The sequence below is a fragment of the Phocoena sinus genome, chromosome 16 (assembly GCF_008692025.1).
Source record: "Phocoena sinus isolate mPhoSin1 chromosome 16, mPhoSin1.pri, whole genome shotgun sequence".
Taxonomy (NCBI): domain Eukaryota; kingdom Metazoa; phylum Chordata; class Mammalia; order Artiodactyla; family Phocoenidae; genus Phocoena; species Phocoena sinus.
The window spans coordinates 68644050-68661409 of record NC_045778.1 but is presented as its reverse complement, the minus strand read 5'-3'; the positions used below and the strand labels follow the sequence as shown (position 1 = coordinate 68661409).

General features: G+C 44.7%; 1 protein-coding gene across 3 annotated transcripts in view; it reads right to left on the bottom strand.

Moving 5' to 3' along the window:
* Window positions 1–17360, bottom strand: part of CASP7 (caspase 7) — a 30305-nt gene that overhangs the window by 9185 nt on the left and 3760 nt on the right. For all 3 annotated transcript variants that reach the window (XM_032609323.1, XM_032609322.1, XM_032609324.1), the window contains exon 2: window positions 15095–15204. In XM_032609323.1, the coding sequence (XP_032465214.1) occupies window positions 15095–15204 (110 nt within the window). The remainder of the gene's footprint in view (window positions 1–15094; window positions 15205–17360) is intronic.

Below are 17360 nucleotides of genomic sequence, written 5' to 3'. Positions count from 1 at the left end.
TTCTGTAGGGGGTCATGGGTGACTTGCTGCTGGCTTTGTATATGCTTATCTGGGCTATGTAACTTTGGTGAACTTTATGTGAAACATCAGTATGTCATTTTGATGGATGAGCCTATGTCTCGAAAATGAATATGACTGTGCCTTTGACTTCTAACAGGTGGAACAGTTCTCAGAGCTTTCTGAGAATATGCTTCCCGGGTTATGACCCTCGGTTTGGCGCCAATAAAATTCCCGTTTTCTTCTTGACTTGATAGTTAATTGAATTTTCATCTTAATGATGAAAGGCTGAATGCTTCCTGCCCTACAATCAGGAACAAGTCAAATATGTCCACTCTTGCCACTTCTACTAAATACTGTATGAGAGGTTTCAGTCGGGCAATGAAGTTAAAAACTGTCATATGAATGAATGAATCAGGTTTTATTTGCTCATTTTGCAGACATGGAAACTGGGGTCCACAGAGAGGCAGGGGGCTGTCCAAGGTCACCCAGCTAGTGATCGGCAAGGTGGGACCATCACCCAGGCCTCCTCCTTCATGTCAGCGTTCCAGAGCCTTATGCTCTTGAGTATCTGTTAGAATGATTTGTCCACCATCCTCCCAAAGTTCTATCAAAAGTTGGAAGAAGTAAAGTGAAAGTGAAAACTGAGCTTGTTCCCTGATGAATGTGGGTCCAAGGGTATTTCACTCTGAGTTTTCATTGAATGTTATCTGAGTTTCTCAGAATCTCTGAAAGGGTGTGGTCTTTCCCCTTTCTCCTCCTACTTTGGTCCAGATTACAGTTTAGCTATGTTAAGTCGAAACTTCAGATTCCATATTGCTGTTTTCAACTTCAACATGACTTTATCCTCCACTTTTATAAGGCCAAATTTCTTCTGTCGTATCATTTTATTTCTAAAAGAGAAATGCCCTCAGTCTGGTCTCCTACCTCCTAAAGTCTCCCCTCTCAAAACATAGATGGAACACTCTATGACATGAATCACGGCAAGATCCTTTTTGCCCCACCTCCTAGAGAAATGGAAATAAAAACAAAAATAAACAAATGGGACCTAATGAAACTTCAAAGCTTTTGCACAGCAGGGGAAACCATAAACAAGACCAAAAGACAACCCTCAGAATGGGAGAAAATATTTGCAAATGAAGCAACTGACAAAGGATTAATCTCCAAAATTTACAAGCAGCTCATGCAGCTCAATATCAAAAAAACGAACAACCCCATCCAAAAATGGGCAGAAGACCTAAACAGACATTCCTCCAAAGAAGATACACAGATCGCCAACAAACACATGAAAGGATGCTCAACATCATTAATCATTAGAGAAATGCAAATCAAAACTGCAATGAGATATCACCTCACACCGGTCAGAATGGCCATCATCAAAAAATCTAGAAACAATAAATGCTGGAGAGGGTGTGGAGAAAAGGGAACCCTCTTGCACTGTTGGTGGGAATGTAAATTGATACAGCCACTATGGAGAACAGTACGGAAGTTCCTTAAAAAACTAAAAATAGAACTACCATACGACCAAGCAATCCCACTACTGGGCATATACCCTGAGAAAACCATAATTCAAAAAGAGTCATGTACCACAATGTTCATTGCAGCTCTATTTACAATAGCCAGGACATGGAAGCAACCTAAGTGTCCATCGACAGATGAATGGATAAAGAAGATGTGGCACATATATACAATGGAATATTACTCAGCCATAAAAAGAAACGATATTGAGTTATTTGTAGTGAGGTGGATAGACCTAGAGTCTGTCATACAGAGTGAAGTAAGTCAGAAAGATGTCGGTCTTCAACTGACATCTCTGAGGTAGGTGGAGGGGGCATAATCACACCCATTTTATAGGTAATAATAACAACAATTAGCATTTGTCAGGGCTTATTATGGGCTGGGATCTTGATAAAATTCTCACCTGCATTTTCTCATTGGCTCCTGAGAGGACTTTAGCTAATTTAAGCCCACTCGAAGACCCTAACAAGAGGAGCATGACGTCTGGCAGGCTGGAGGTCAAGTTTATGCCCTTTATGAGAGAAAATTTCACTTCTGTCTTCTGCAATACAGATTATTTTAAAACAAACTGTACAATGATATCCAAATTATAAACAAGCTGTGATTTTTTTAGGCTGCCATAAGCCAAACTACACCAGTGCGCATTTTTTATAAGAAAAACAGGCTCAGATATAAGTTACACGAAAAAGAAAAGAACTCTGTTTCTATCAGAATAGAATTTGGAAAACTAACTGCTTAAAAAAAAGGAACACAAAAGTGTGTATATAAAGATATACACACTTTAAAGAAAACATTTTCCATGGTTATGAAAAGTACCTTAAAAATGAATATGAAATGTGATTCTTATGTGATTCCCCAGTAAATATCACAAGGGAGATAAGGACAATTTCCCTTTCTTATCCTTCCCCTAAACTGAATTCTCATTTTTCAAAATGAACTTAATATCTGCTTCTTTCTGGATTTGAGTCAGTCCATATTAATTTTTCCTTCTAACTCAAATAGCTTTTTGTTAAACCCAGGTCTTCCCACACCGAAGATGTGTATCAGAGAGTGATTAGCAACTTGATCCCATTGAGCTCATCTTCCTAAGAGGCACTGGCTTTGGGAAAACTCCATCTGTAGCTTAAGTCTGGGGAAGCAAACTCTGATGATGAGCTTAAAGCATGTAACGAGAGACAAATAAGAGGAAGAAATGATTGTCGAGAAGTCACCAGGGGAAAGGAGCCAGGAAGAAACCAGGTGGACTAAAGTCTATTGCCTATGGATAGATTCCGCAAGTAAAAGAGGCCAAGAGACTAGAGTCTACCACCTACTAGTTGTGAGGCTTTGGGGTCCCTTCTCCTGGGGATTATCTATCTCCCTGTCACCCCATTTTCCCTCTTGTGGGAGCAGTGCCATCTCTTCCACTTTGCCAGCTGTTGTTGCCAGGCTGCTGCAGAGATATGAATTAAGTACAGCCTCACATATAGGAAGGGGGCTGATTCCTGAGAGGGGCGTACGTTAGGGAGCCCCAGTAGCTGATTCCGCAGGAACACAGGGCAATCGCTTTGCTTGAGTCTTTCTTTTGTGTGTGACACCCAATACTGTTTGGAAACACTTTTGGACTGACAAGTTCTCTTCCATTTTTTCCCCCTGGGGTTCCCATGTCCAGTTTTGAACCCTAATAGCAGGCCTCAATTAAAAGACCTGGGTGGCAGACCTAAGTTTATTCAGTTAGACACTCACTCCCATAATAACCAGCAGGGCAAGAATCAAGATCTAATTCGGCTTCGACTTCCTGGGTGGACTGTAAAAGGCAGGGTCTTGAATCTAAACCACATAGTATTGTTAGAATAATGAGGAAGCTCTCCCTATCCTGATGTGGGATGATTTCCAATAAGCAGTGTTAAGGGTGGAACAAAACAAAGGGGCAAAACAATGAGAACACTGCGCTACGTGTCAGGAAAAATTCGTTATCTTGCTTGTATTTGCATAAACAGACCCTTGCAGGATGACATAATGGATAAATCCATGGATTCCGGGGCGGGACTGCCTGGGTTTGAAACCCTGCTCCACCACATAGCTGAGCGATCGTGGACAAGTTCCGTATGAACCTCGCTGGGCTTCAGTTTCCTCATTTGTAAAAAGGACAACATTATAGCATCTGCCTCAGAGCTGGTAAACAAGTTAATATTCACAAAGCACTTAGAACAGTATGCGGCATGTAGCAAGTTGTACTGAATAAATAAACATCATTATTACTCCTCAAGTTATTTATTAAATAGCATCAAAAGCGGTTACCTGTGTTCTGGAGCCAAGAGCAGGACGGCAGGAAGGAGAAAGAATTTTGACTGTATATCTCTCTTTCTATCTATGAATAAGTTAACTACTCAAAAGATTAAAATAAAAATTATTATTTAACAGTTAAAAATCACTTGCTGCAAATGGATTTCAAGACCTATTTTGAAAATTACTTTTTGGACTTTTTGGATTCATACTTTTTTGTGCGAATTGTTGAAAGGCGTCCCTGGACACCCCATTTCTCTGTTTTCCACTGTGATTTTACCCCTCTCCCTAGCCTTCTTCCTCTATGTGTCAATAGTAACAACAATAATAAATAAAGTTCTAATAAGTACTACTTTTTGAACACTTACTGCTTTACATATATTATCTCGTGTAATCTTTACAACAACTCTGTGAGACATTAACTCCATATCTCATAGAAAAAGATTACATTAGCTTGTCCAAGATCACAAAGCTAGGCAGGGGTAGTGTCCAGGTTTATTCTGAGGTCTGACACCACGTCCCTTATTCCAGGGTTTCTCTGTTAAAATTCAGATTCCCAGGCCTCACCCTAGACCCAGGGGATCAGAGCCAGGCCTGGGTATTTTCCTGGAGACGCTCATATCCTCTGAAGCCTGAGGGCCTCAGCACTAGCCTGTGTGCCCACTGCCTGGGCCCGCTTGGCCCTCACCTTTCACTGCAGTCTCCACTCTTGTTTCAAGCCCCTTCGCTACTTCCAGAGCCCATGGAAGCAGAGGTCCCTGCGGGCTAGTCCCTCTTCCTCCCGGGCAGGGTAGAGAGTACCAGCTCGTCCCACCCTATCAAACACCACTCTCCACATGGCTGCAGCTTTTGGGCCCCTTAGCTCTCGGCTAGAAAGTCAAATGAGATATGCCTCGGGGAGCACGGCCTGCGGAAGGCGGCCCTGGTCAGCAGCGTGGTTATATTTAGGGTCATGTGTGGGATTTATGGCTCTCCACGAAACCTGCAAGGTCTCCCGGAGGTGACAGCCGAGCTGAACATTAAACCGAAATTAACAGCACAACCAAAACGCTTCCAGGAAATGCCACTTTGCAAGCAATGCCATCCTTATTCTCCCTTGTTTGCACAATGTTTGGGTGAGTCCCCAGCACACCCTTGGTGGCCCTGTAACTCACTATCAGCACGGTCGGGGGAGGTGAGCTCTGTGACCGAAGTGCTAGCAGCTCATAAAGAGCTACTGTTTGTTTGGAGATCAATGGTCAGAGCCAGGCAGATCATCAGATAAACAACTGCTGTTGGACAGAAGCAAGGCCCTCAAGGGCTCCAAAGAGATGGTGCTCATTAATCAGCCAACTGCAGAGAGATGGCAGTGGTCTGGTCCACAGCTCAGTGCCACAGGTTCTCCAGGGGTGGGCACCAGGGTGGGAATGAACAGGGTGATAAGAAGCTTTCAAGGATCCAGATTAGAAACTTCTTCAGCTGGTGATCCTCCCCCAAAGACAAGATTTTCTAAAAGTGGCTGTTCTTGTCGTCCTGGGTTCTTTTGGCCTTTTCTGCAGAAGATGCTAGCACACGTGGGAACTGCTGTTACACAGACCCCAACAGGTGGGCACCCGCACTTTGTTCAAGTCCAGATCAATGGAAACCAGCCTTTCTCCTGAATCTGACAAACGGTACAAATGGTGGAGGAACCACTTAAGATAGTCCCTAAGTCACCAGGAACAAGTATCACTGATATATTTTTAAGATTTATTTTATTGGAGTATAGTTGATTTACAATGCTGTGTTAATTTCTGCTGTACAGCAAAGTGATTCAGTTACACACACACACACACACACACATATATATACATTCTTTTTCATATTCTTTTCCATTATGGTTTCATCAAAGGATATTGAATACAGTTCCCTGTGCTATACAGTAGGACCTTGTTGTTTCATTAATATTTTTAATAGGGTTTTATGCATTACAAAGTATGTTAATAATCATTACCCCCATTTGTTCTGCAAAGTACAAATGAGAGGTATGGAAAGATGTAACAAATAAAGGCTGGCCAGGGTATTTTTAACGCCAGATTCTATCACTTCCCATTGTGCCCTCGCCAGGCCCCATTCTGTTCCCTCCCTTTGCTAATTTTGTGCTGATACACTTAGTCTTTAACTTGACCTTTTTACATTCTGAACACATTGGCCAAGATTACTACACTGAGGGGAAACACAGGATTCTGGTTTTGGAACCTGCTGTTAAGTGCAAGGCTGTGATAAACCAGACCAGTGAATTAAAAGGTCCAAGTCCTCTTAAAAGCTCATGTGTTATATACAATTGGCTGCAGATTTTAAAACAACAAATCTGGCCACGAAATCACTGTGCTTGGTTAGGGCTGGACAAGCAAGGTCACAACAACTACAAAAGCCTGGTAGAAAGATTGACGGAAGTGCATTCAAGTGTGCACTCAAATACAACGAGCAGTTAATTTACACAAGCAGGTTGGCTGACTATGGCGCTTCCTAACCATCCTTCATGTTTGCTGGTGTTTTATTTCCTCGCTCATATGTGCAAGGACCACTGTCTTCATTTCCCAGATGTATTTTGGTAAGCTCGAATCTCTGCTAGGAACACAGATAATACCAGCATTGATTATCAGGAAGGACCTAGATTATCCTAACTTCTCAGGTCGAGAGCCATTATTTGGAGCCTCAGATTTCGCAGTCATTTCAGCAAAATCAAGAGGCAAAGAGTTACCACCAAGCTCTGATAGTTATTTATATAGAGAGACTTCCTTGAAGAGTCTACAGTAACACATACCAGAAAACATTATAGGATAAAAATACTGTACCTACTATACAAAGAAGTGAAAAGCCTCAGAAAGTGCGCGAAAAATTTTTACAATCCACTCTGGGTACAAGTATAATTTTCCCCATCACCAGAGTAAATAAATACAGGTTTTATCTTCTTAAAGATCCCCCAGGCTGCTCGAAACATGAATTACACCTTTCTATATTTGGAAGGGAATATAAGCACTGCAAACCCGCTCCTATTTATTTTCTAAAGTGTCTCCGTGAATAGGATTCCCAGTAGCTCTGTCTGTTTGCAGACATTCATCAGCATGAAAGTAAACACACCACCAGGCACACATTTCCCCAGGGCTGCTTCATCCGGAACTAGGGCTCTGGTTTTCATAGCTGCTTTGTCTAAATATTTTTGGGATGATTCATTCATGGTTTCAGGATTTCAGTAGAGGGCATTCCCAGCAGTCCTGACATACCAAGGCACAGAACAAGACCGAGAGGAAGGGAGAGAGTGAAGGTGGTACCTCATGTCTCCATCTGAAAGCAACCCCCTCTGCATCAGAACTAGGCTTCGCCCTGCGATGACCGGCAGCGAGTTTCCTTCTTCTCTGAAATAATAAAAACTCAACATGCTCGGAGCACAGCAGGGGCAGAAGATTGGCACAGTCCGTCCGGCCCTGAAGGCCCGTGACTGAATCAGCAGTGAACCGCACGCTGGAGTTTTCCATAGGACCATTCACACTGGGGCTGGGAAAGTCACACTGGCCTCCCCCTTCTCTGCTGACCGGCAGAAATGCTCAGGCTCCACATGGCTGCATCCTCCCCACTCCAGGACAGCTCCCTAGAGAAAAAGCGACTTTCTAGGAACTTGGGGTCCCATGGAAAAAAACCCACATTTCCACAAAGATGCAGCACCATCTCTGAGAGTGAAAAACTGGAAACAATGGGGAAATGGCTAAGCAGGGGACAGGGTATCAGGAGAATAAAATACTACACAGCTATTTAAAGTGATGAGCACGCAGATGTGGGCAACCCACCGAAGTGCCAAATCTACAAAAGGTGGCAAAAACAGCACACATAGGAAGTGCAAAATATGTAAAGTTCTACGTGAGTGAACAAAAACAGGAAGTGAGCTCGTGCTGAATCAGAGAGTTCAAATTCATTAGGTTATTTTTTTTCTTTTAAAGGTCCTCAAGGTAGTAATATAAGAATAAAATAAAAGACCATAGAGGCATACCAAATAGTTTAATTTTCAAATGAAGCAGATAAACATTTTTCAAGGGTCTTGGATAAAGCGAATGACTCAGGAGTTATCACACTTCCCCATTCCGCCCCTCCAAATGCAATCAGGAAGAGGTGGATGCATAAAAACCAAAATTATTAAGCAATGCTTTTCTCAATTTCCTGGTTCAAGGTCCCAGTCAGTGAAACGTGGAAGCTGATGAAGGGGAGTTATAAATAACACCTGCACTCCTGGGAAACCTCCTAATCACTTGCCATCCTCAGGTTTGTGAAGGAGAAAAAACTGGCTCCGTGCATTCTTCTCTGAAACTTGATTTGCAAAAGTACACTTACACTGGGAAACAAAGTCCGTTTAAAATAGGCTTAGGAGAAGAATTATCCGCCTCCATGTTTCCAACCTCCCCCTTAAAAAGAGAACAGAGACCTCTGGCAATAAAAATTGACAAATGACTCAAAGAAAAACATCATTCAGGGGAAATAAAGGACTGAATTCTCTTTAAATAGCCTAGAATGAAGTGGGAGACACAATGGTGTCTGTACTGTGGCTGCAGGCTCCAGAACTGAGAACAGCTCACACACTTCAGTCTTGATTCTTACACAACCACTTCATCCATCTTTTTCACTTTCAGCTGAGCAGTATACAAACTCACCCTACCAGATGCAGGCCAGACAGAAAGCCCTAAGCACCAGCAAGCTTGGGGTTTGAATATGCAAGGCCATAATGCACATTTCTTATTTGTGATTATGAGCTCCCTTGAGAAGCAACGGGGCTTATTTTCATAATACTCTCCTATTACTGGACTTAATTCTACACTAACGGTGTTTTAAAAGTTCTATCACTATGGAAACCTGACATTTACCTCCCTTCCTCACTTTTGCTGTTAACTTTAGAGCTTATTTTTTCCCCTCTAGAAAAGCAATAATCTAAAATAACTAGAGGTATTCTATACACGTAGAAGTCATGGCTTCAAAGGTTTAGTAGAGCCTATGACCATGGTTCAGAGGTGTGGCTCGCTGCTCCTGAAATGGGCACGTGACCCTCTTTATCAGAAACCCCATCGCTAGCCCTGTTGAAATGCTGTCTGTATACCATCTCTCAGCTGAAGTGAAGCAGAAAGGGAGCACTTTCAACGAAGAATTAAATTTGCTGACCCAATTGGGTGGAAGAAAAAAAACACCCCGCTGGTGGATTAATATGGTTGAATAGCTAGATGTTGCTGCACTTGTGGGTGGCACTTGACGTAAGGGGCGGGGGAGCAATGGACCCCAAATTAGACCTGGGTCTTGGTCCTGTTGGGTGACTATGGATAGAGGACTTTGCCTCTCTGGCCTTCACTTTCTTTGATCGTTACACAGAAGGGGAACTGGATAAATTACCTTTCAAGGAGTCTTCCGGTTTGAAATTATGATTCTATGATTTCTCCCTTATCAGGTAATTTAATTCTCACAAACAACCCAGTGGATAGGAATTCATATCCCTGTCCAGCAAATGAGGGAACTGAGGCTCAAAAAGGTCAAAACACCTGCTCTAGTTGTTCAACTGAAGAGTGGGACTCAGGGCCAGGATCTGAACCTAGGTTGTCCAACTCCATACCAGCACTGCTGTCATTTTAAGTGGTATCATGACTACTTCAAATATAGCATTAATTCTTTATTACTCTTTATATAGAAAGTTGGGAGACAGGCATCCAGTATTCTGGAGTCTGAATCTGAAGCCTTCCTTTATTGAAAAGTAAACTGCCTGGGTATGTTTTAATGTTCTTTTTCTTTTTAGGGGCCTCAGACCTGGCCTCTTTCAATCAAACGAGTGTGACTGAATGGCTTTTGCTTAATTAGGGACATAGTCCTTGGGATGAGTTAAGGTCTGCTCTCTTTGTTCTTTTCTCCAATTCCAAAGCATTGCTTCTTCTGAAACACTTCCCCCTACCCGCCTCCAAATGAACAGGCAGGCCACCTGGATCTTTCTTATAATTACACAAATAACACTATTTTTTTTTTTAAATAGGGACATATTTACATGTAACACAACTGGTGGAGCAACTCAAGTTGCAGCCCAGGAGAAAGAAGAATTACAACCAAGTGGCATTTATGAAACACACTCCAGGAGGACAAAGGTCAGAACACAAAGATGATACACAGGAGAAATCTCATGGGATCTGAGCCAGTGCTTCAAAAGTAGGGAGCTTATCAAGCTTTGAAAACAAGCCTTTTCTCCTGCCCTCTTCACGTGGAACTGGAAGGATAAATACCCCTCAGCAGGGACACCCAAGGCTCCACCAAGGCCCTGGGGAAATTTGAGAGCGTGTGCAATCTGTTTTTTATTTCCTTTAACAGTGACCTTGAGCAGAACTCAGAAAGGAGCCTCTGATTTCACAGCTGAAGTGTTCCTGGAAGGGGGACATCTTCCAGGCTACTGGGCAGGGCTTGGTCTTATATGTGCAGTGGCTCTCAGTGGTGCCACCAGGATCAAACTCAGCCCATCCATGGGCTCTACCCACTTTCCCAGACCTGTGCCGTGGGGCCTGACCATCATTTCCACCGTGGCTCTGGCCCCGGCAGGCGGGCTCTTCTAGTCCCCTGATAACCCCACTGCCTTTTCTCTGACAAGTCCCAACTCCTCCAGGCCCACCCTCATCGTTCCTCTCCCAGCCTCCCACAGCTTCCAAAACTCTACAATTCTGCAATCAGTTACTACCTGTTATTAGCTATTTTCTATACCCGTACCTAGATATTCACTAAGAACTTGAGTTTATATCCAGGGCAGGGACCACATCGTTGACTTGCATGACCGGTAACCCTGTCTAGGATCTAGGGTTACCTTTACATCAAGAGGGATCCCTCTTCAAGTTCGCAGATGACGGGGCGCCTTGTTCATCAGCTATGGCTCATAATGAACACAGACCGTGCACACACAGTTGGCCCTTCGTATCCGAGGAGATTGGTTCCAGGACCCCTGAGGATACCAGAATCCTCGGATGCTCAAGTCCCGTATTTCAAATGGAGCAGTAGTTGCATATAACCTATGCACATCCTCCCTTATACCTTAAATTATCTCTAGATTACTTATAATCCCTAAAACAATGTAAATACTATGTAAATAGTTGCTGGCACTCAGCAGATTCAAGTTTTGCTTTTTGGAACTTTCTGGATTTCCACTCCCAATATTTCTGATCCACAGTTGGTTAGATCCACGGATGTGGATCAGAGGGCAGACAGTACTTATTTCTTCTAAGTCATTTTTTTTTTAAGTCCAAGCACTTTACTAGTGTAAAATTTACATTCTACATATTTTTCCTTTGTGGTTTTCTGTGTTTTCCAGATGCTCTCCAATAATCAGATAAGTTGAAGATATTTCAATCAATCGTTTTCTTTTTAAGAAAAGTGAATTAAGGAACTGCCTGGTTTATTCAGGGTCCAGTGAAATGGAAATAAAATGATGCTGTCATGCCATCTAGTGGCACTGACACAAAAAAGCCAAGACAAGTGTGAGGGCTTGGGACCACCTGAGTCCAGCCCAGGCTTTTGGGGGAAAAAGAGGCGTCTTTTTGTTTCCCAGAATCCTTGAGGTTTCCAGAGGAGGGCGAGGGTCCTCGATTAGAGATGGATGGGGGTGCTACTGCCCCCTCCACTGCCTTACCTCCCTGCAATTCTGACACTTAGAGAAGGGAGCTGGGGATGGGACGGGAGGGGTAAGGTGCCTGCCGTCAGCTGCAGGGAGCAGCCAGCGATGTTCCCACAGGCCATGGGAGGGGCTACTGCACACCTGCCAGATTTGCAGGAAACAACCAGCATCTAGTGCTGTGTTCAGGTCACCCCAGTGAGTCACAGATAACAATCCCAGTTAGAATCCTTAAGGCACAGAGGGTAAGTGTGGGGCGTCCATGGGTGTGGTGTGATAAGGGACACTCCCTCTTTGCTTCAGATCACCCTGTTTTAATCACACTCAGAGTCTCACCCCATCATATACAAGGTCCCTGACGCCAGCCAACTTTCTCACGAGGTCTCAGTCAGCAAAGCCGAGGCAGCAGGCACGGTCAGGGGAACACTGAGAGGCAGCAAATGCTGGTGCGGTTCTGTCACTGTGACACTAGAAATATACACGGCTTTACCTCTTTGCTGAGCAAGGGGGCTCAGTGGGCACGAGCCGCCTTCAACTATTCCCAGGGGTGCAGGTGCCACTTGCCTCTTCATCGGCCCTCTCCCTCCACTTGGTCAAAGTCTGGTGGCTTCCACCTCCCAGGCACCTCTGGAAGCCCCGGTCCCACTCCATCTACACCATCCACTCTGGCCTGGGGAGCAGCAATGGCCTCCTAACTCATGTCCCCTCACCACAAACCCCTCCTCAGTGCACTCCCCTCCATGCTGCAGCTCCAGTGGTCTTGTGGGTTTCCGTAGGTGTAATCGATCAAGTCACTCTACGGCTTAAACCCTTTAGTGACATCGCTGTCCTTAGGATTGATTCCAAATCCTTTACATGACCTGCAGACAAGTCCTGCTAAAATCTGGTTCAGCTCATCTCCCCTTGTCTCTGCTCTGTCCCCTCCGGGGGGTCATCACACCACAGTTACTGGTTCCATGTCTGCCTTCCCCACCAGAACGTGAGTGAGGCAAGGGCCACGTCGACCTCACTGCTCTTGCCCCTGGTTGCAGCGCCAGGGCCAAACACAGAACCAGGTACATAAAGGTGGCAACAGAGACTGGTGGTTGAGAGCTTGGTTTTGAGAGGCAGGTGAATACAGGTTCAAATCCTGGTTCTGCCACTAAACAACCATGGTATTTGGTGCAAGGGACTTAAGCTCTCTGTCACGCCGCAAGTATTTAATGAATAAATGAAATAATGGATGTGACCAAAAATGGCATCTCAAGTGATTAATTTTAAAGCCAGTGATACTTTACTAGGTGAAAGGACCTTCTATCCTGCTGAAGTTAAAAAAAAAAAAAAAAAAAGGAAGGAAAAATCTAAATTTTACGGGTATGTCGCAAATCCTGATTGAATTTTATTTGCATTGATTGCCTATTTGGTAGACGGCCCGTGTACCATCTAACACGTGGGTACGAGTCAGATGCCTAGAGAAGGCAAAGAAAATAAACAACTAACATTTCACAACCTAGATGAATAAGACATTAAATTGACATTTATTGTAGTTCAAGTACATTTAATAATTCAACAATCATGTCTTGCAATTCATACAACTAAAATAAGCAGTTCATAAAATGGAATTTTTAAATATTTTGCAAGTATTTAATTTAAATATTCACTGTTTATTTTGATAATATGTAGCTTGACATCAATACCAGCCACACTATAAAAAAAGGTATAGTGGACCAGAATACAGAAGATTACCCAGGCTGATTTACCTTTCTAAAGAAGTTAAGGGGGTAAAAAAAACCCCACATCACAGACCACACCTATTTTTGCAAAATGATGGGTCTTTAAGGCAGTGGTCTCCAACCAGGGTACTCAGGGATTTTCCAAGGGGTGCAGACAAGACAATTCTAAGTAAATGAATTGCCGGTTCCTCAATTTCCATTTGTATTTTTCCTAAAACTGCTCTGTCTGAATATGATACCACCTCCCCTTTCCCAGTTCCCAGTTCCCAGTTCCCAGTTCATCTCCCACTAGAGAGGAGAAGGGTAGACTTCTCACCCACCCTGAAATCTTAGATGACATAGAAACTGCCACATCATCTAACTAAGACTTATGAAATGGCTATTATATGATTCCCGTTTCTCTTTCACTTAGAGGCAACCTGCTTAACCTGAATACTCGGAGAGATGGGAAAACTGAAATATTACTACATCCTTTGCAACTCTTCTGAGGGGGTGTGTAGTTTTACATTATTTGGTGGGTATGTGAGCAAAAACATTTGAAGGCCACTGCTCTAAAGGGTTTGCACTGGGGAGTGGTTTAGCCTGGACCACTGGAACTCATGGCTTTGAAAAGTTTTCAGTAATTGGAGCTGTATTTTCTGGTCACCTCATCAGATATCTTTGACCCTCAATGGCAACCAGTGCCAATGGAATTCGGACCCAGGACGCCAAGGCCTCCCCATTTCTCCGAGTCACGTCTGGGATGATATGACCAAAGGATCTCTGCGGGATGCTGCAGGGAGCCAGGATGCCCCTCATCACCAGCTCTCCCCCTCCCCCCGAACACTGCTTGGGAGCACTCCCTAATCTCGCCCCCTATCCCCCTCGCTGTCCCTCCGCTGTGGGGCTTGGTGTAGGCGCTACGGAGAAGTCTGATGCTGTGACGCACAGACCGCTCCCGCCTCTTGCCAGGGAATACCACTCACATGACCAAGGTTAAGGAGGGGAGGGAAGGGGCTTCTCCCACGTCCCTGCAGCCCTACTTCTAAATAGAAAGCACGGCAGAGCTGTTAAGGGAGTGGCGCTGGTACCGTTTGGGTTCAGCTCTGCCATTTATTAACTGCCACCAGAAAGGCAGGCTACTAACCCTCTTTTTTTTTTTTTTTTTTTTTTTTTTGTGGTACGCGGGCCTCTCACTGTTGTGGCCTCTCCCGTTGCGGAGCACAGGCTCCGGACGCGCAGGCTCAGTGGCCATGGCTCACGGGCCCAGCCGCTCCGCGGCATGTGGGATCTTCCTGGACCGGGGCACGAACCCGTGTCCCCTGCATCGGCAGGCGGACCCTCAACCACTGCGCCACCAGGGAAGCTCTACTAACCCTCTTAATGCCTCAGTTTAGCTACCTGTTAAATGATGGTAAGAGTAGAACCATCTCCTGGGACTGACTGTGAGGACACATGCAACACTGAGATGGCATACAGAAGCTTAGCAAATGAAGCTGTTATTATTATGATTAAATGCAAAGTTTAGAACTGCAAAAGTGAACTCCAAAAAGGAAAAGGTAGGAATCAGCAGAGTGCCACCCTACAACTTCCCATCCCATGGCCTTCAGTTCTGCCTTTCAGCCAAGGCTGTTCCCACTGGCAGCAGCAGCCCATGCTCTGCCCCGAAGGAGGCTAGTGGCAAATCACCTCTGACGGTGACAGCCCCTCACTCCTGGGCAGCTGCCACTCAGACACGCAGCAGCCAGGCAGGAGACCCCCAGAGCCTGGCTCTCCCATACCTGGGCTTGCCCTGGGGACAGGGGAGTGCACAGGGGGACCCCAGTGTTGTCACACACAGCTGGCAGGATTCTGTGCAAATCTCCCACGCACAGCATAGACCTCCTTCCCTGAAGGTCCGCTTCTGCGTGGGTGGGTGGGTGGAGAGGGCAGAGGCGTGGTAGGCTGAAGTGGCCCAGGGTCCCTCTTTAACTCAGCAAGGAAGGAAACTTACCTGAAGAGTGATGGGACAAAAGAGGACCGGTCTGGCTTCGCATCAACTGTGTCATTGTTTGCTGAGTCCCCAGCCCCCTGCTCCTCAGTATGGTCTTGACTGTCCGCCATCTGGAAGGAAAAAAACCAACCAGAAAATTGCTACCCAGTGGCATCGCTGGCCTCATGATATTTTTAAATAACACTCATTCAGCGACATAGCTTTTAATTAAGCCTGGAGATGACCAGTACTGCATATTTGGGCTCCAGGGCTGCTGCACCAACAACTCATTCAAATGCTCCAGTGCCAGCTCCATTTTAGGCCTCATTCCAGAGACTGGATACACAGTGGCAAAGAAAGCAAAGTCCCTGCCCCTCTGGGAGCTTCTGATCCAGCATTCAGGATTTTGTTAAATGTTCACTGCTCATGAGAAACTGTGGAAGGTTCGTCAAAGTCTGTAACAACAAGAAACTCCCCCTAAATTCTTGACAGGTTATAAGATGCTCATCCTTTGCCCGACATCACTCAAACCCGGTTAAAAAACAGCAACGACCTGGAGTATAAAGTTCTCTTTCTGCTTCAGATGGTTTTACATGGTTCTACCAGAGTAGATTTCCATCAAATTATTTTCCTGCTCAAGAATTTTCACGAGATCCCTACGATCTAAAAGTTCAAATCTTAAACTGAACTCATTGGATCTTAGGGTCTTCATTATCTAGTACTGGAGTCGATGACAAACTATGGCCCACCACCTGTTTTATTGTTTGTTTGGTTTTTCTTTGAGTTTTACTTGTTCTTCCTTTTTCTAATTTTATAAGGTTGAAGCTGAATTTACTGATTTGTGATCTTACTTCTTTCCTACATACAGGTGTTCAGTGCTAAAAATTTCACTTTAAGTACTCACCACCTGTTTTTGTAAATAAAGTTGGAACATAGCCACGCCCATTCATTTACATGCTGTCTGTGGCTACTTTCCCACCACAACCAGAGTCGAGTAATTGTGACAGAGATCATGTGGCCTAAAAAGCCCCAAATATTTACTACCTGGCCTTTTACAAAAAAGGTTTGCCAAGCCCTGATCTAGGATAACTACCAGCCAGTAGGATCCCCTACTCACCTTCTACTTCCCTTACTTTAAGTAGTAAAAATAGCAATAATAAGAATAGAAACTCACACTTATTATTTGCTGTGCTAATTGTTTCATAAGCATTATCTTATTTAACACTCCCCCAAATGCTGTTAGATCAGCCCTATGATCACTGTCTTTTGACAGATGAGAAAGCTGCAGTTAGAAAAGGTTAGTAACTAGTCCCAGGCTAAGTAACTAGTAAACTAGACTTGGATCAGAAGCCGGCAAACAGGCACTGAGAACCCACTCCTCACCACCACACCATTCAGCCTCCCAGCCTCCTAGCATCCTTGGGCTCACCATGCTCATTTCAGGGTCCATCAGGGCTTCTGGTTCTCCCTTTCTGGGAGTCACCACCCAAATGTTTGCTGGACAGGCCATCTTTGCCCAGATGGCTAGTTCTCAATCTTCAGAATTCAGTTTAATGGCACCTTTGCAGGAGGTCCTCCTGGATTACACCTACCTCACCAACTCCCTCCCTTCCCCCAGTCCCTCTACAGGCCTTCTATTGATCTTGTTTACTTGCACTCTACTTACTGCTTGGTTCAAACACGACAATGTAAGTTCATCATGGCAGAGGCCCCTGGCACACAAAAAGTATTTGCTAGATCCGGCTTCCCTGGTGGCGCAGTGGTTAAGAATCTGCCTGCCAATGCAGGGGACAGGGGTTCGAGCCCTGGTCCGGGAAGATCCCACATGCCGCGGAGCAACTAAGCCCTACTGAAGCCCGTGCGCCTAGAGCCCGTGCTCTGCAGCAAGAGAAGTCACTGCAATGAGGAGCCCGCGCACCGCAAGGAAGAGCAGCTCCCACTCGCCGCAACTAGAGAAAAGCCCGCGCGCAGCCACGAAGACCCAACACAGCCAAAAGTAAAAATAAATAAATTTATTTAAAAAAAAAGTATTTGCTAGATAAATATTAATTGAGTGGGAAGCTGGAAGAAACAAATGCGCTGAGGGAAGAGAATTAGCTAAGTGACACAGCTGGTCAGAAGCAGAACCTTGAGTCGTTTCTCCTAAACCAAGTCCTGTGTCCTTTCCCGTAAAGGGACTGGCCTTCAGTAACAAAGGGAAACCTCTCCAGACTCTAATTCCTGCCGATCTCAATCTCTGAGCAATCGCACAGTGGGCCAGGTTGGCAGCTGCAGGTCTGTGTTCCTG